This window comes from Olea europaea, unplaced genomic scaffold (genome assembly GCF_002742605.1).
Source record: "Olea europaea var. sylvestris unplaced genomic scaffold, O_europaea_v1 scaffold806, whole genome shotgun sequence".
Taxonomy (NCBI): domain Eukaryota; kingdom Viridiplantae; phylum Streptophyta; class Magnoliopsida; order Lamiales; family Oleaceae; genus Olea; species Olea europaea.
This window is the reverse complement of record NW_019266496.1, coordinates 993-21,610: the sequence shown is the minus strand read 5'-3', so window position 1 is coordinate 21,610 and position 20,618 is coordinate 993. Positions and strand designations below refer to the sequence as shown.

General features: G+C 33.7%; 1 protein-coding gene across 1 annotated transcript; it reads right to left on the bottom strand.

The window, feature by feature from the left end:
- Positions 1-17,590: 17,590 nt before the first annotated feature.
- LOC111391561 lies at positions 17,591-18,636 on the bottom strand. Its single transcript, XM_023016802.1, has 3 exons — positions 18,551-18,636; positions 18,297-18,494; positions 17,591-18,224 (listed from the first exon to the last, which is right to left on the bottom strand). Exons 1-3 carry the CDS (start codon positions 18,634-18,636, stop codon positions 17,591-17,593), a joined length of 918 nt encoding a protein of 305 aa, XP_022872570.1.
- Positions 18,637-20,618: the final 1,982 nt, after the last annotated feature.

Here is a 20,618-nt window from a genome sequence, read left to right as displayed (position 1 = left end):
ATAGTTTGTACTATAGTCAAATATTTCAGGTAATAATATCATTTTTTTTTTTTTGCAAGTTTACTTCTAGTTTCCTAACCGTGACTTTTAAAATTTGTGAAAAATGATTTTTCACTTGTAATCGATATAATTGAACTTAACGAATAACGCTATTTGCAGTCTCTTGCTATCACAGTTGTCATACGTAATATACATGTGACGATAAATGATTTGATGTATAAGAGAATAAAAAATTATCACATTAATGCATTCGATCACTAACTGCTACGTATATATGCCATATAGAACGGCTATGACAGTGAGCGACTACAAATAATATTACTCTAACTTAATTAAGTGGATTTAGAGGTACGTTACTTATTTGACACGTCTTTCTACATATTTTATTGAACAATGACATTAAAGATGAACATGATTTAATTTTAATAATTTTTTTGAAGAATTTTAAATTCTAATTAACGATTTGAAATAAACTGCAGCTACGATCTTGCCACAAACCAAATGTTTTGAAATTCCTCTCCTTTTACCTCTTTTTTTTTCATTTTTTAAAATTAATTTTGATGTGTCGTGGGCACTGGGCACTCACTAATGTTCTATACTTGGATGAGGATAAATAGAAAAGTCAACCGTGCCATTGCCGACACGAAGACAGATTAAAATGTTTGGACAATTTTGGGGCTGGGCCTTCTTGATTTGAGAACAAAGTTCAGCATCGTGCTCAAGGATTTCAAATAATTAAAAATGATGATTTTCTTCACATATAATTAACCATATATTTTATAAAACTCACAACTTTACGACTATACATTTCACCAACTTTTATTAAAATTTGCTAAAAATTTGATTTTAATCCCCGCCAAATGGGTATAAACCAATAGAACAAGTTATTTTTATCAAGTCACGATTAGTAATCTCTAGAAACGTTTAGAGATTCGCATCCCAAAGTAGCTAATGATCATTGATTATGTTTAAGAGTTACTTTCTTTAAAATTTTGTTAGTAAAAAATAACTAAAAGGTCATGTTTAGCAAAATAAGTAACTTGACTTACTTTTAAGTACAATAAATTCATTAAATGAACAAGTAACTTGCGATAGGTGTGTGAAACACACTTAATATACTTAATATTTAAAATAGAGCTGTGTTTTTTATTAAAATTCAAATTTTAAGATGGTAGATGCAAAAGGAAAGAAATTTGGACATAAACCAAAAGATGCAAAATAGGAACTTATACACGAATCATGTAAGGAAATTAGTATGGAAGTTTTGGTATAAAGATCTCCTTAGAGCAAATAATTTACCATTAAAAATATAATTGAATTTATAGTTTAATGCAAAAAATCGAACTGTCCTTAGAGCAAATAATTTACCATTAAATATATAATTAAATTTATAGTTTAATGCAAAAAATCGAACTGTCCTTAGAGCAAATAATTTACCATTAAATATATAATTAAATTTATAGTTTAATGCAAAAAATCGAACTGTCCTTAGAGCAAATAATTTACCATTAAATATATAATTAAATTTATAGTTTAATGCAAAAAATCGATCACAGTTCGAAGCTGTGGATCAAAAGTTATGCATGTTGTTGGTAGCTCTCTGCCTATCCCAAAGATCGAAAAATGTGGCCTCGAGTCCAACCATGCTCAAATTGTGATTTTTGTTTCCTAATCTAATGACACTTAGGGTACTTCTTATACACGACTTTCAAAGCATCTAGGAGCCTATATAAAGAGGAATTAAACTAGTGTATACTTGTGGTTGATAGCTTCCTTGACATTTGTCTCTGTGTCAAAATTCGTGTCATTTGTTGTTTAAAGTATTGTTAAAATCAATGTGTAAACATTGCCACCTCACAAGTGTGTCAAACTTGATGTCAAAGAAGATATACACGTACCATGATTGTATAAAGAGCAATTATAGGTCAAAAAGAAGAGGGATTTCATACGACATAATAGAAAAATCATAGAGGAAGCCACCATAAAACATTATCTTCTAGGAAGCAAAATTACAAGATATACTTGGCAGCTTTCGATCGGTTTGAAGAAGAACGCATCATTCGAGATCGTTGAAGATTTTCAAGATTAAGGATCGTATCAACTTTTATTCTAATTATCCAGATAGGCTAAATACTTTGTGGCTAGGATTTTGATGAAACATTATTAACTCCTTGATTAATTAATTGCTTGTTTGTTTAATTCTTGACTTTTGGACTGATTGTTTATTATTCACTTATTCTGTTTTGATGCTTGATCATCATTAATATATGTTCATGAGTTATATTGATTTCAACAAAATCAATATAGATTAGCACATGGTAATAAACAATATAATGTTATATAATTAATAAAAATATCATTATTTATGAATTTGTTATATGGTGGTCTATGTGATTTAATGCATGCTGATATGTTCGAAATTTAGTTAGAGTTAATTAAATTCATATATAAGTATAGAATTGCATGATCTTGAGAAAGACTAATAATTGTAATTGAATCATTTAATTTTCAACCTAGACAAAAATATCAAGTTCTTGTGATTATTGATTGTTTGTTATTGAATTGGTTGTGGTCTTATAGTTTGGGATTTGTGATTATATCAAGAAACAAATCATGTTTATAGGTCAAATAACAAAAAACACTAGGTACTATAGGAGATTTAGTTTCTTGCTTAATGCAATATTTTGTGACATTATAGTTTTTGTCTTGCATTATTATATATTCGCATCCTCCATATAGATACACTTGAGCCGTAGCTAAAAATTGGATTAATTTATCTCGAGAGAGAAAATCAGCACATAAGAAATACCGATGGTTGACATATATCAAAAATTGATTATAAATGAGTAATTGAAGATTAAAATAGGTTAAAACTAATGAAATCATAATCCTAGTGCCTACTGTGATTTAATTAAATTGTAAAAGTTTGTTGTTTATTTTTATAGGTAATTAGAATTAAATAAAATCCAAATCATTCTATAAATTTTTAATTCTGTGTCTTTTTTGAATTAGAACCAAGTTTAACTAAGATAAAATAGGTAGATACCCTATTAATCAATTTATTAATTGTAATTAGTCCACTTGCAGGATAAATCGACAACACTTTTTCATTTAATTATTCTCAATCGTTTAACTTGATTTACTTTTAAGCACAATTGTCGATTTCCTTAAAATTGAACCTTTTATTTTTTATTTCATTATTCTCAATTGTTTTACTTGACTTACTTTTCACAATTATTAAATAATCTAATCTAACTACATATAAAAGAGAGGCAGTAGATGTGTTACTGTTCACAAGCCATTTGGGTCGGCTCACAAGCCAAATCTTAGGTCGGCTCAACTATTGGTGTTTTTTGGTGGGAGAGGCGTTCGAAATATCAAATATAGAGTGTCTTTTGCGTGGAGAGTCTTGGTTTCTAAAATTCATTCCTTGTCGTGTTGCACTTTCCACTTTCCTCTTTCTTTTTTTGTAGATGGATCTGAAAATCTTTTCTTCTTCCATTTTCACGGCAGCCCGTCTTGCCTAGCAATTTATTTCCTACTTGTTTTTTCTCTCCCCTCTTTGTAGATCTAAAAACTCAATTGAATTTGTTCGTTTACAAGTACGATCGCTCATATTCATTGTTATTATTGGCTGTGGAGCTTTTTTTAGTTTAGTGAAGGCTAATTAAAGGTCGATACAGGCTAAACTTCATTTGTATGAGGTTTATTTTCCCCACCTGTACTCTACTTCAATTCGGGAAAATATTGGAGACCGGCTTACTTTTGGGAAGATGATGTTTGTCCCATGCCTGGTACCACTAAGATCGAGAAATTGAACCTGAACATTCAAGCTTTATCTATGAAATTGATGCCCCAAGAGATGGCTGAACTTGAATCCTTTGCTTCTGCCGACGTGGTTAAGGACGATAGACATGCTTACATGGCAAACACATGGTTAAACTCAGAGACTCCCCCACTATCCTCGTGGAAGCCCGAATAGGCACCTCCTTTGCTCTTTCACTTTGAGTACTGGACTGATTCTTAGAATCAATTAAATAAATGACTTTGTGTGTTTGCTAATATGTGTTGAATTCAAAGTTGTTTCTGAGGAATTTTCTAATTGATTTATGCAAAATTCAAAATAAAACTATTTTTTCCATTTCTGTTGTATTATGTCCCTTTCCCCAAGTTGCACTTTCTTATTCTTATTCACGTGACATCACACACAACTCTAGGGTGTGTTTGCTAGGATACTTTCATTTTGTATTTGTCTTGCGTGATAAACAGAGTTTGAAAAAAGAATAATTTTAAGGGAGAAAGTTGTTATTTATAGTGAGTGAATGCAATAATTATCTTATTATGATTTGTTATTATGGTGAGCCAATGCAATAAATTATCTTATTTGATGATTTGTTATTCGAGCCGATGATTATATTTTATTAAAATTATTTGGTATATGAAATTATTTAGCGTGTTTGTTTATTTGTTTCTATGTATGTCAAAATTCCTTTGAACTTTTTCTATGATATTGAACCGTGTTTATTTATATTGAATATACAGAGGGATATATATTTTGTGTATAGGTAGAAAAATGTCTTCAATGTCTAAGAAAAATAAAAATAAAACTAAATATCACCTTGAATTGAAAATAGTATCGAACGTCAACCAACGTAAAATGAATATTACAATTAAAAAATTAGGTTTTTAAAAATTCAGAAAACAAGATCCAAATGCTGCATAAGAAGTTAAGAAATCATTCAAGTGATGTTAAAGAGATATTAGTAGTTCTAACTTTAATATAATATTATAAGCCTCTGATAGCTCTTTTTGAAGACTTCTATTTTCTCTTGTGCAGTAGCCAACTTCTTTTTCAAGTTTTTAATCTCTTGCTCCAACTCAACTGTCCTATATGGAATCAAATGAAGGCATTCTATTAAACAATCATTTTTCACACCGTTACCCCCAAGAGACAAAATGCTAGAGCACCAGAAGGGGAAAATAAATCATATATCAAATTCACAAGAATATAGAATTTTCTTGCAATTCTTATTCGCAACAATGGGTCCTTAGGTGTTTTGTGTGTTTGCTCCAAGAATGATATCATCCTGAATAATGGATTGTTAACAAAGGATGAGTTAATTAAGCATCCAACCATGCTCTTCAAGTCTTACGAACCAAGGATCGCTGATTGTATTCAAGAAATCAATATTATGTACACATTGAAAGGTGTTATAAATATATATTAAAAAAATTTGGTTATATTAATTCTTTGTTGTTAGAGAACTACTTTTCTAAGGATACCTAGAATTATTTCATAGAAACTTCATAAAAATAATGTGGTTTATCCTTTCTATAAAATTTCATTTGAATAGATCCACTCATGCTTTCCACAGTTGTGGAATCAACTACAGTGTCTGATGCTAATAGATCTATTTCCTTCACATTCATCACACAACACCTACCATATCCTAAATTGCTGACAAAAACTAAACCTTTATAGTGATTGCGTGAAGCGTCGACATACAGAAACTTAGAAGACATGGATTTCTCCACTAAACTGCAGAATAACTTTTCAGTGCCATTGAAATCACCGGATTAGAAATTAATTAAAAAGCAAACAAAAGGAAAAAGAAACCAGATGCAAATGATCCCAATTTTCATATACAACGAATTACCAAAATCATAGTATAGAATAATTACACAGGAAGCCAACAATTGAAATAGTCAAAGAAATTAACAAAAAGAGTACCGCAAGTGTGGAAGTGGTGAAGCACATTTGCAGATGTTAGATCTCGAGTCTTCTTCTAGCAGAGAGGCTTCATTCACATTCATTCTTTCTCAATTTCAAATTTCGTCTAGCAGAATTTGCATTCAAATTATTCAGTTTTGTTTTGTCTGAGTAGCCTACGAAAGAAATCAAAATAAAATGAAAATGAAGGAAAACGACATCAAATTTTAAATATTTTAGGGAAAACGAAATCGTAGCCTCTGTGTTTCAATTTTTTAATGTGTTCTTTGTTGTCAAAATTTTTACAAAATTCTTGGTTGGGGAAGATACAGAGCTTGGATAGAGGAAGAAACAAAAATAGCTGTGGGGCAATAGGTTTTGTTAGAGCATATGCTAGCCAATACTTTGTAGAAATGTAACAATAAGAAAACCTTCATCCTTGACAAAATATTGGATCACAACAAATGTTCAGTTGACCCGTTAAAACTACACAAGTGTTCATTAGCAGCTAAAATTTTACTGCACCAGTCCATGGTTCTATGCATTACCAGACATCAAATGACTCCAACACATCAAAATTCTATACAAATGAAAAGTAGAGTGGCAATGGCGCAATTGCTTTCCTATCAGCTAAGAAAGCAAACTCATCACACTAAACTCATAACAGAAAGTATCTCAGCTGGTAAGGAATTTCATTTACATGAAGGGACCTCAAAGGTACACACATTTACTCATCGATTGTAACATTGGGTATAAAGGGCACAACTGTAGATGGAAAATCAGTTCTCCAATCAGCAAGTGAATAATAAGCTAGAATTTGGGGTTTTAATCTCAATGGTTGCATCTTCTCCATTTTCATTAGGAATGGTGGAGACTTTTTCTGCTAGAATGAACTTAGTAATCCATTTTAGACTCTTCTTATGTACCTTATCCCAATCAGCTCTAGATTTAGTGTATCCCTGAACCTATAAATACCTCAACGAAGGTAGTCATATTATAGTATCTCCTAATGTACCTTCACTGAAGGAACATCTCTTCAATTCTAACATTTGGGGGGCTAGGTAAGTCTTTGGAAAGTTCCTTAATTTCATTATTAGATTCCACAAAACCCAAAAGCACCCTTCTCACTATGATGGCTTTATCAGATTCCTCCATAAACAACGTGCGAAAACATGTCTTTGAAAGTAAAAGCTTTACACACCTTTATGGCAAATATTAGATGGTTCAATTAAGAAGTTCTTCAAACAGATCTTTCCACTGGCTTTGGTGCTTATGATCGCTTTAGCAAGTTTGAAGTCGTCGGTTGCTTCTACATCAGGTTGGACCATATTGCTTTTCATGGTGAAAAGATCACGTTTTATAGATTTATGAATATGATTTATTTATTTTGTTTAATTTGTGTAGTGTATCATTTTTTCTTCTTTCTTAACACATGTTAATATAAGATCATTCATACAGATGACAAATTGGTAGAATCAGATACCTCATTTAAAGAAAGTGCATACCTCATTTAAAGAAAGTTTCTCATCTATATGCAATATTCTCATTTTTTCCCAACTTTGTTATTATGTTTTCTAAAACTACTGAGGATTATTATGAGCAAGCATATAACAATACACAAAAAGAACTATAAATAATTTTCATATATTATATCTCATGAATTTTTTTGAAATATTGCAGAATGTTTTAGATAAGCGAATTTTTGAAGAATTAAATTTATACTAAGCAAAGGTGCAAAGAAGAAACTACATACAAAGTCGATGTAATGGGATATACAATGGCACATGGAGCTGCCCTGCTGCATTGGTATAAGTATGGTGGAGTGGATCATTCATACCTAGCCAAATATGTGTTGCATCCCTTTTGGACTCGCTATGTTCATTTTTTCCCCCTTTCATGAGTATATTTTATTTTATGCTCAAGTAAATTGCATGTCTAAATGTGATTCTTGTTTATTTTTGCTTTTTTTTTTTGGGTGTTAATGTTAAAAGCAAAAAGATGCACTAATTATGTGACGCCGAGTACAATAGAACAATTGTAGGAGGAGGGGAAAGGGAAAGGGAAAGGGAAAGGGAAAGGGAAAGGGGAGAGAAGAGAAGAAAGGAGGGAGAAATAGAAGAAGAGAGGAAGAGGAAAGGAGATAGAAATTAGGGAGAGAAATCAATTTATTTCATAATCAAAAGGTCTCCCCATTTCATATATTGCATAGATATCCCTTTATATAGGGCTTAAACTTATGATAATTAAAGTAGGAAAATACTCTAAATAAATGTGCTTATGATCTCAGTTTTATGAAGTCTTCTAATCTTGAAACTTGTCTTAACTATAAGGTCTGGAAATATTTCTTGGAAGTAACAAGAATCAATGAAGCTATCTTCCCCAATTAATGGTTAATCCCTTTCTGTTATTTCATCCATAATTTGGCAAGATCTAACTTTGTATGAAATGGAAGGAAAATATTTTATTGTCAATGAGTTTGGGCTGTTCTGGAATCACTCTAAGACATGAGAGCATAATACTTCTTTGTGTTTGATTTTGTTTTAAAAGACAAATTCCGAGGAGGCAGTTGTGCGACTGACGGTAGAAAGTCAAAGCCGTGATTCGTGGTGGCTGAAGCTGTCTATTTTGTGTTTGTTTTCTCAAATTTCTCCTTCTTCCTTTTACAATTTTGTAGAAGATTAATAACGTAGGTGCCATTTTTCTTTTGACCACAAACCATTAAGAAGTTTTGGAAGGTGAGATAACCAATTTCATTTATATTTAATCACTGTTAACGGTGGTGAAGAGAAGGATGTATAGCTTAAGTGTTCTAAGTTCATTGTTACAACAATAAAATGGAACTTCTAGCATCGTATTCATGGTATTTGGGTCTTTTACTTATTATGCAGAGCCTTGATTTCTCAATACACAGTATCTTGCTCTCTGAATTTTTCTTTTTTGTTTTCTTCCCACATCTTAATATGCAATAACTCATGGACTTTGTTTTTCTCTTTTACTTCAGTACTTAGTGTATATCGGTTGGATCGGAAAACTGCAGCATCACAATCGTGATGGTGGATGGAATTTGACACATAAATTGACGTTTTTTCTGCTAGAAGGGGTTTTTTTTTTTTTTTTTAAAGAGAAGGAGATCTACACTTATATTATTGATTTTTGTTCTTCATTCCTTAATCTGTGAGAAGTAGGACTTTAGCTCTCGTGATTGCTTTGGACGCTTCTCCAGTGTTTCTTATTTGCATTTAATCTCCAATTTATCTTCATCTTTTTTATCTCATTGTCAAATAATGTTTCTGATTGCAGGTTTGCCAGCAGTACGAATTTTACAATGACAAGAATATGAGCAGGAGTGTAAAGTTTGCTACCCTTTTGATTACATACGAGGTATTATTGAAAGATAAGGTAGTACTCTCCAAAATTAAGTCGAACTATCTTATGGTCAATGAAGCACTCAAGTTGAAGAATAGTGAGGCCTCTTTGTACACAACATTATTGGTATGATGAAATTTGACTGAGTATATGCTTGGCTCATATATTATACTTTCGAGATAGGTACATAGTGGGGATTACATATTTTTCCACAGGAATTCAACACAAAGAACAGGTTGCTTATTACTGGCATCCCCTGAAAAACGGTGTTGAAGAGCTATGGTAATCAATATTTTGATTCTAAGAACCTATGCTGTTTGGCCAGTTTATCACTTCATCTTCTAGAATCAATTGCATCCATATCTAGACAGCAGACCAGTGTCCTCTTGAATTAACTTTAAAGTTTTAGTGAAAGCAGTTCTCTGTCCTGAATTTAAGAGAATGATCAAGAGAGTCTAACTTGAAGATTTATTAGTAGCTTCATTCTTTTAGGGCCTGGAGAAAGGAATATTTGTGGAGTTTCTTGTATTCATGGTGAGGGATTACTGGGAACAACTAAAATGTTCTTTCGCTTTTATTTGCCTGTATTTTGTTGGTCCTGCATGGTTATTACAAATTAGTGATATGTTGTGGTTATTAATTCTACATTTCTTGTGTATACATCTCAGTGTACACCAAACCTCACTCCCAACATCTCTACTTGCCATACTACATCCAAGTATGGCTTATAATAGTTCTGGTGTTTTGCTTCATATTACTACCGACAATTTAAGTACATGTGGACAAATATTTTATATAGTCCGATGTAATCATCATTTATAACAGGTTTTATTCTTCATTCAAATACTGCACAAGCAAATTATAACATTATTCCTAACGCTACATAGCCTACTCTATGTGCATTGCACGTGCCTTCACTAGTAAATTAATAAGAAATTATAACACAACCCAAAAAATAAAAGGAAAAGCAAACTCCTTATCTAATATTATATGTTGTTTGAGCTCGATTTCGGGGAAAATGTATTATTGAATAGTAATTTTTTGGGGAAAGTGTGATCAGAAAGTAAGAATATATTTTAAATTAATATGTAAAGTTATTTTATTGAAGAACGTGTGGTAGAAAATAAATTTTGAAACAATGAATTTTTGAAAAAAAAAAATGGGACTTGAATGAGGGCTAAATGTCAAAAGAATGTGATGTGTTTTCAAACAAATAGTGTAATCAAGTCCAAAATGGTCAATTCATAATCTCTAAAATGAAGATTTATATAACCTACATGCAGGAATAAGAGCATATAAACAAGCAATTAGACTAACAAGCAAATGAGAGCACTAGCCCTCATCCCACCATTATTAGGTGGACTTGTCACTACTATTATGGGTGGTGACTATCCATTGGCTTCCAGTAATGGTGGTGGAGTATTGGGCGGTGAGGGTGGTCGTTTAAGGGTCAAGGAAAGTCGCAATCTATAGCCACTCTCAAAGGCCATATCGTGTGGCATTGTTCTCTTCATCAACATATGAGAAGCAGTATTGTGCATCCTCAATGGTCAGTGGCACCGTTATAGTCAATATCTCCCTGAATTTGTTGCTGCCACTATTGTAATGGAATGTATTACTATCTAAAGCATCATCCATCGTGTAGCTATGATGAGTTGTTAGAATTTGGGTGAATTCTTTGTTGAAGAAAATTAGGAGTTCTAATTAAAGTGACATTAAAAAAAATCTATTTGGAATGCTTTTGGATTCCTATTCGAAGTTTATTCTAGTTAAAGTTCTATTTGAAAGCCCTTTTAGGAGTTGAAATTTGTGTTGGACTTAAAGAGATGAAGATAAGGAAACTTTTGGACATTTTATTTCATCTAGAACTGTACTTTTAAGGTTTGAATTGTTCCCTATATTAAGTTGACTCTTCATTATGATTTAGTAAGAAGTCAGAAACATTGTAAACACATAATATTTGTATTCTTTCTCTATATTATAATAAAATCTCCATTCTCTATGAAATTACAGTGTTCTTGTGTTTTTGTTATCAATTACTTCATATTGTGACTTAATCTCTTATTTTTCTCCAATAATTTGGTATTGATTTAATCTGAAATCATCGTTCACTCTTCGTTCTACAACAAACTGGTATCAGAATTGTTCTGCTTTCAACAAAGTGATTTTAAGTCTGGTCCCAATTATAACAAATTGTATAAGAGCTTTTTTTATGTTGAAATCATTGGGAAAATCGAGGTTTTGATTAAGTTAATACCTCAACTTGATCTTTTGTGAAGGTAACGATAATGTATGACATTCTGCTATTAGATTGCAATACAAGATTCTCTTTATGGTAGCAAAGATGCAAGCAATACTCGCTCAGATGGATTTGGATGACGCGTTGTTGGGATTTGACAAAATGCTCACAACTTAGACTATGAAGGAGAAACAATAGAGGAATCGAAAGGCCTAATCTCAATACATCTTCATCTTTCAAATAGTATTCTTTAGGGCATAGAAGTCATCCACTTCATTATGGTTAAATTGGAGCAATTATACATAACGAAGAGTCTTACTAGCTAAATTGCATCTGGAACAATGTTTATATTCTCATCGTATGACAAAAAGTACATCTCTTGAAGATCATCTAGCTGCTTTTAAAAAAATCATACCTAATTTGGAGACCTTGGAGGTCAAATATGATAAAGATGACTTGGGATTGATTTTGTTTGTCATTGCCCACCTCATACATGTCTTTTAGAGACATGATAAAATAGTATTGATACTCTTACCATCGAACAAGTCTACAATGCTTTATATTCAAAGGAGAAGATAAAACATCTTGTAGCATCTGGAGATCATGGAGATGGTCTCATTGTTCATGGTAATCATTTGAGGGGCAAGTCAAAATCTAATCTCAAATTTTGTAATTATTGCAATAAAAAAATGGCACTTTGGTAAACGATTGTCATAAGTTATGGAATAAATCAAAGTCAATTATAAATCAAAAATTAGAAATTTCAAGAGAATCAAGTATTGCAGAAAATCCTAGCCATGATGGATGATATGTTGCATATCACGTTCCAATTAATTTTTCTTACTTAACTTAAATGTGTCGTTTTAAATAGTAATATGGCAAGTAAGGATCATTTCTCGCAGAGGATTGATTCAATTATATCAATTACGCACTAAAAAGTAAAATTAATAATAATAGACGAAATAGATTAAATGGGGGGGGGTTTGGTTTGTTGAACTAAGGAAAGTGATAAATTTAAACTAAAAAAGACTTGAAATCTGAAATAAATAAAGTGATTCTTGATTGAATGCGAGAAAATGTGATTGGGAGATATTTCGTCACCACGAGAATGATTTTCATATCTATTACAACAATAGATTTTCGTTCTCAAGATTAACAACAATTCGAGAATAATTACAAGCTCAATTACCTCAATATCTTCTTACATGTTAGTCGAATAAAACAAGCTCTTTACTCAACCCTATTCATTAAACAACCTAGAACAAGCTCTCTAGATTTAATTTAACAAACGCATTATGACAAAAGAGATGAATTGAATTAAGGGTAAACTCACAAGCTCGATTTACAAACTTAAGTGTTAATCCACATACATTCAATTGAAAATTCTTCATAATCTATCGAAATGTAATTGCTACTAGGTTTTAGAATCAATAGCTATTACGTACTACTAATTCCAAAATAGCATTATCGAAACAACTTAACCATTTAGTTGTACACCTAAACAATCAAGAAGAACAAATAAACATTTAACACAATGGATTAAACACATTAATCAAGAGAATTACAAAGCACAAATTAATTGAAAATTATAACTCGTGTTTGAAATAATCCCCAATCATAAAATATAATTAGTTACCCATGAAATATCCACAAATAACTAACAATTTTTTACAAAATATTGATAGAAAAAGTGATAAGAAAAACTTATTGATAAAGAGAGAAATGGTTGAAAATCCTTCAATATCAATGGGTCATCTTCTCCAAACTAATGCACCATCCCCATATTCCAACCTTCCCTAAAATATCTTAGAAAATAAAGGTGAAAGGAAAAAAGAAAGAAAACAAGAAGAAGAACCAGCTGCCCCTCTAGTTTTTTTTTTTTAGAATGAAAATCTTGTGTTTGGTTGAATGTTTTAACCTAAAACCTAAAGGAAATTGCAGCATTGGTCCTTGGAACTTAATCTCGAGTTTTCACCTACAAAATAGAAATAAGAAAATTAAGTAATAAATCGCTAATAAAACTCGCAAATATCTAAGTTTAATAGTCCGAATAAACGCAATAAACCGCATTTATCACACACCCAAACTTAAATCTTTGTTAGTCCTAGAACATAGCAATACAAACAAGCATACAAACACGCAAATTAAAACCAAACGATAATACTATAATAATAACAAACACTCCAATTGTTCGGTATTTTGCCACTTTGCTACAATTCTTTCATTATGCAAATAACTTATGAAATATTTACAAAAATGCTACAACAAACACTTTTAAATTTACACCATGCTTGACTCGTGTGTGTGTGTGGTCATTCCAATTCATTGCAATGCACAAGTTGGTGATTTTCCCAACCTTCAATGGTCAAACTTTCCTTTCTCACTCGTGGGATGCACACTCCCCCAAACTTGATATTTTCACTCTAACCCAAGGTATCAAAAACTTAAGGTTGCCCTCAAATCACTCAATCTTTCCCTCTCAAATTCGGTTAGTTTGAACCGAAAAAAAAGATCATCTAGTCATGTATTAATTCATCAAAAATTTTGAGTGCTTCGACCACACCTCATGTTAGGTAAATTACTCACAATCCATCAATTCTTCAACAAAATCACCCCTAAATGGTTATAGCATACCTTTTATTTTTCTTCATTTTTCCAATGTAGGTAGTTCTCGCTCTGGTCCCTAAGGGTAGCCTTCTTCATTCGTAGATCGTCTCCTACACATTGGTGATGTATAGGGTCAGATTACTCAATGCTGACTCACATTCCTTAGGGTAAGCAACTTTTTCCTACAGAATTTTTTTTTTTGAAATATCAATAGATGGAAAACAACATCTAACTTTCATTTGAAGTTTAAGAACATTCCACAAAATCAATCATTGAGTCGGGAATTAATACAATTCTAAATAATTTCTTTCACTGGTTCAACCACCCCCAAACTTATCCTTTCATTGGTTGAGTAATTGAAGAATTTCTAATAACATGGTCATTTAAGTTCGTTAACAACCTACAAGTGCAATCAACAAGTGCATGTGATGAATCTCATGACCCAAGTGCTCAATAAAGAGTCAATCAGGGAATAAATGGATGAAAGTAAACAACACTTAACATTCATGTTCCCAATTCATAAATCAATGCAATGCAATACTCAAAATGCAATTAGCAAAACTATCAAACAACACAAAAAAGCATAAAAACAAATGTTTAGCCCAAATTTTTAAGTTTTTAGTGAGAACAAAATTAGCACAAACCACAAAATTCCACAAAGAATTTAGCACATACCACCTCACCCCCAAACTTAAATTGCACATTGTCCTCAATGTAAAAGCAAAAAGAAATTGAAAGCACAAGAGGTTCAAATACTTCCCTAGTGGTCTTGACGGTGATGGCTGTGATGATGGTTGGGGACCATTGGCGACAAAAATTCACAAAAACAAAAATAAGTGTCATCTTTCATGCTTTTTCAATTGGATCCTCCAATCGCATTTCCTCCATGTTTTGTGATTCGAAGGGTTCAAAATATGGCTTTAATCGATGCCCATTCACCTTAAACTCTTTCTCAGTCTGAAGGATTTTGATTTCTACTGCACCATGAGGAAAGACATTAGTAACAACAAAAGGGCCAATCCACCGAGAACGTAATTTACCTGGAAATAACTTAAGGCGCAAATGGAAAAGAAGAACTTTTTGTCCAACAACAAAAGCCTTTCTTGAAATCATTTTATTATGGTACGCCTTAGTTTTTTTCCTTGTAAATTCTTGAACTTTTATAGGCATCATTTCGATGAGTTGAAGCTTTCTTTGATCACCCGCTGCACCTAGGTTCTTGTTGCATTGCTTCACTGCCCAAAATGCCTTGTGTCCAAGTTCAAACGGGAGATGACAAGGCTTGCCATAAACTAACCGATAAAGGGACATACCAATCGGTGTTTCGAGGATGGATTTGACCTCTCGGTTAGACACTTCGACTTGCCCACTAGTTTGCGGATGATAAGGTGTAGCCACTTTATGGGTGATATTGTATCTATTCAATAGAGCCCAAAAGGAGCCGTTGCAAAAATGTAGTCCTCCATCACTAATAATAGCTCTTGGCATTCCAAACCTTGCAAAAATGTTGGATTTAACAAAATCTACAACCACTTTAGAATCATTAGTTCGAGTGGCCCATGCTTCCACCCATTTTGACACATAATCAACGACAAGAATGATGTAAAGGTTACCATAAGATAAAGGGAAAGGTCCCATGAAATCAATACCCCAAACATAAAAAATTTCAACAAAAAGTATGGGTGTTTGTGGCATTTGATTTCGGGCTCCCAATGTACCTACCCTTTGACATCGTTCTCAAGATTTGCAAAAGAGGAATGCATCCTTGAATAGGGTAGGCCAATAGAATCCACTCTCAAACACCTTGAAAGCAGCCATTTTTTGCTCCAACATGTCCACCACATGCATAGGAGTGACAAAAGGTAAGTATTGAATGAAATTCATTTTCATGCACGCACCTTCTTATCAATTGATCCGAACAATGTTTCCACAAGTACGGCTCATCCCACACAAAATGCTTGGCTATAGCCTTGAGTTTTTGCCTTTGAGCGGTGGTCAAGTCACTTGGAATTTTCTTAGTGACTATATGGTTCACTATATCCCCAAACTAAGGAGATGTGTTCGTGACGAGAAGCAATTGTTCATCGGGGAAGCTTTCTCGCAATGGGAGAGTTTCTCTCTCATGGATAAGGCGACTCAAGTGGTCGGTCACAGAATTTTCACTCCCCTTTTTATCTTTAATCTCAAGGTCAAACTCTTGTAAGAGGAGTATCCATTTAATGAGCTTTGGTTTTGCCTCTTTCTTGGCAAGCAAGTACCTAAGAGCTGCATGATCAGAAAAAATAGTTACTTTAGTGCCAATAAGATGTGAACAAAATTTCTCTAAAGTAAAAATAACTGCTAAAAGCTCTTTTTTAGTTGTAGAATAATTGAGTTGGGCATCATTCAAAGTTTTTGATGCATAATATATAACATAAGGTGTCTTCCAACTCGTTGCCCTAAAACGGCTCCCAATGCAAAGTCACTTGCATCAAACATCAACTCAAATGGCCAGTTCCAATCTGGTAGTTGAATGATGGGTGCCGATGTCAAAAGTTCCTTCAAGCTTTCGAATGCCTTTTTACAATCTTCATCAAAGTGAAATGCCACCTCTTTTTGCAACAACCTGCATATTGGTCTTGCACATTTGGAAAAATCTTTAATAAACCTTCGATAAAATCCTGCATGTCCAAGAAAAGAACGAATTTCCCTCACACTTGTTGGAGGAAGTAAAGAACGAATTAGATCAATTTTAGATTTATCAACTTCTATCCCCTTGGAAGAAATGACATGGCCTAACACTATGCCTTGATCAACCATAAAATGGCATTTTTCCCAATTAAGTACTAGGTTAGCATCCATACATCTCTTAAGCACAAGTGTGAGATTTTCCAGGCAACTATCAAAGGTATTACCATAACACTAAAATCATCCATAAAGACCTCAATGATGCTTTCAATATAATCGAAGAATATACTTATCATGCATCTTTGAAAGGTTGCGGGAGTATTGCAAAGGCCGAAGGGCATGCGCCGGTAAGCAAAGGTGCCAAATGGGCAAGTGAATGTTGTTTTTTTCTTGGTTCTCCGGAGTAATTACAATTTGGTTATAACCTGAATAACCATCAGGAAAACAATAATGAGAATGACCTGCTAACCTTTCCAACATTTGATCAATAAAGGGTAAATGAAAGTGATCTTTACGGGTTGCACAATTAAGTTTTCTATAATCAATACAAACCCTCCAACCCGTTTGGACCCGAGTTGGTACAAGCTCATTCTCTTCATTCGTCACCACTGTGATTCTGGATTTTTTTGGAACAACTTGGACCGGGCTTACCCACTTGCCATCGGAGATGGGAAAGATGACACCAACGTCTAGCAATTTCAAAATTTCTTTCTTTACCACCTCCATCATGGGAGGATTCAAGCGACGTTGTGCTTCTCTTGATGGCTTTACTCCATCTTCAAGCAATATCCGATGCATGCACATAGAAGGGCTTATCCCATTAATATCGGCTATTTTCCAACAAATAGCTATTTTGTGTTCCTTGAGCACACGAATAAGCCTATCTTCTTGAAGTGTTGTGAGATTCTTTGCAATAATCACCGGTAGTATTTCTCCCTCTCCCAAATATTCATACTTCAAATGCTTGGAAAGAGGTTTGAGTTCCAAAGTGGGGGCCTGCATCACCAAGGTAAAAGTTTCTCTTTAGATATCGGAAGAGTAATATAAAAGATATCATACCTTAGTGGAATACTTGGTAGTGACTCAAGTGATGCCACGGTTTCAACAACATCCTTACACACTTGTAAATTCTTGCTCAACCCGGTGAGATTGATAGCATCAATGCTTTTAATCAAAGTGGTATCCAATGCATCTTCATTTGATAATTCAAAAACTTTTTGTACTAATGAATCTATTATATCAATTGAAAAACAAGCATGAACATCACTAGGATACCTCATTGCTTCAAAGATGTTGAAGCGAATAATCTCACCATCAAACTCCATTGTCAATGTACCATCATGCACATCTATCTTTGTATGCGCAGTCCTCATAAATGGTCTTTCCAAGAGCAACGATGGTGATAAAGATGTTGGTTCATCTTGCATGTCAAGAACGTAGAAATCTACAGGAAAAATCAATTGATTTACCTGTACCAAAACATTCTCCAACACACCCTTTGGAAATGCATAAGATCTATTAGCAAGTTGAATAATAACACAGGTTTCTTTAAGTGATCCTAGATTTAAGGAAGCATAAATAGAATATGGCACGACATTAATAGATGCTCCTAAATCTAGCATTGCCTTTTCAAACCTAGTGTGACCAATAATGCATGGGATGGTAAAACTTACAGGGTCCTTACATTTTGGTGGAAGTTTCTTTTACAAGACTGCTGAGACATTTTCCCCTACACTTACCACTTCATTACCTTTCAATCTATGATTGTTAGTGCACAAATCCTTGAGGAACTTTGCATAACGAGGCACTTGATAAATTGCATCCAAAAGTGGTATGTTTTCTTGAACCTTGCGAAAAGTCTCCAAGATTTCTTTCTCATGTTCATCCTTTTTAGACTTTGCAAACCTGGCAGGAAATGGAAGGGAAAGAACATAGGTAGGAATAGAACTTTTAGATTCTACCTTAGATCCCGCAGTTGCAGTCGTAGCTTCATCTTTTCACATGCTAAATTCTTCTCCTGCATTGACTCCTCAATTTGATCTTTCATTTTCCTTGGTGCCTTTTCCAAAAAATTTCCATTTCTTAGTGTCACGGCACTAGCATTTTCTCTCGGGTTGATTGCTTGAGAAGGAAGTTTTCCTGATCCTTGAGCCTCCAATTTACCCACCGTGTTAGCCAATTGGCTCACTTTTGTCTCCAAATTCTTGATTGAGGTCTTTGTCTCTTGTTGAAATTGTATAGTACTAGAAGTCAAGGACTTAACCATATCCTCAAGAGACATCTATGAACTTTGAGGCGAAGTTTTTTGACGAGGTTGAGGGAGTTGTGGTTGCCTTTGTTGATTGAACCCCGGGAGATGATTAAACTGTGATTGTGGAGCTATGAAATGATTTCCTCCATAACTGAGATTAGGATGATCTCTAAATCCAAGATTGTATGTGTTAGCATATGGATCATATCTTTGTCTCTGTTGTATTGGAAATCCCCCAATGGCATTCGCTTGCTCTGAGGCTCCTTCTTGTAGTGTCGGGCATGCCTCAATAGGATGTCCCACAATAGAACAAATCCCGCACATTTTTGCTTGTTGCATTGTCCCAAGTGCCATTTGTTGTACAAGCGATGTAAGATCGGCTAAATATCGTTCAATTTGAGAAGTTGCTCCTACCTCACTTGCTTGTTTAATCAGTGCCGCTTCTCTACTACCAAATTGTTGTGAGTTTGCGGCCATGTTGGCTATCAAATCCCTAGCAACTGCCGGTGTTTTATCCATTAAAGCTCCTCCACTAGCCGCATCAATCATACTTCTCTCCATCGGAAGCAATCCTTCATAGAAGTATTGTAGAAGTAATTGCTCACTGATTTGGTGGTTTGGGCAACTAGCACATAGCCTTTTGAATCTCTCCCAATATTGATAGAGATTTTTCCCTTGAGATTGCCGAATGCTATAGATTTCTTTTCTGATGTTTGTAGCCTTTGAAGCTGGGAAATACCTCTCCAAGAAGAGCTTTTGCATTTCATTTCACGTGGTAATAAGACTGGCCGGCAAATAATAAAGTCATTCCTTAGCAGTGTCTGCAAGAGAAAAAGAGAATGCCCGCAATTTCACTTGCTCTTCCGATATACCCACAAGTTTCATGCTTGAGAAAATCACATGAAACTCCTTCAAATGCTTATTTGGATCCTCTCCGGTGAATCCACGAAATGTGGGAAGTAGATGAATCACCCTAAACTTTAGTTCAAATCCCACCTCTACTTGAGGATATTGAATGCATAGAGGTTGTTGAACAAAAGTTGGAGCTGCAAGTTCCTTTAAGGTCCAATTTGCATCCGCCATTTCGAGCTCTATGTGTTCGGAGTCACTTGAGGATTCAGTACTCAATCGCCTTAGATGTCTAGTTGGAGATATGTCTTCTCCACTTTCCGATGTATCGACCTCTTTTCTTGATCTTAGGTTGTAGTGTGTTTTAGGCTTTTTGCTCATTCTCAACCTAAATGAAAAAGAAAAAAAAAACAAAAATAAATAGAAAAATAACAAAAAGAAAAATATTGCAATTAACAAATTGATAGAACAATCCCCGGCGACACGGCACCAAAATTGATACGTTGCATATCACGTTCCAATTAATTTTCCTTTCTTAACTTAAATGTGTCGTTTTAAATAGTAATATGGCAAGGGTCAATTCCCGCAAAGAATTGATTCAATTATGTCAATTGCGCACTAAAAAGTAAAATTAATAATAATAGACGAAATAGATTAAATGGGGGGGTTTGATTTGTTGAACTAAGGAAAGCGATATATTTAAACTAGAAAAGACTTGAAATCTAAAATAAACAAAGTGATTCTTGATGGAATGCGAGAAAATGTGATTGGGGGATATTTTGTCACCACGAGAATGATTTTCATGTCTATTACAACAATAGATTTTCGTTCTCAAGATTAACAACAATTCGAGAATAATTACAAGCTCAATTACCTCAATCTCTTCTTACATGTTAATCGAATAAAACAAGCTCTTTACTCAACCCTAT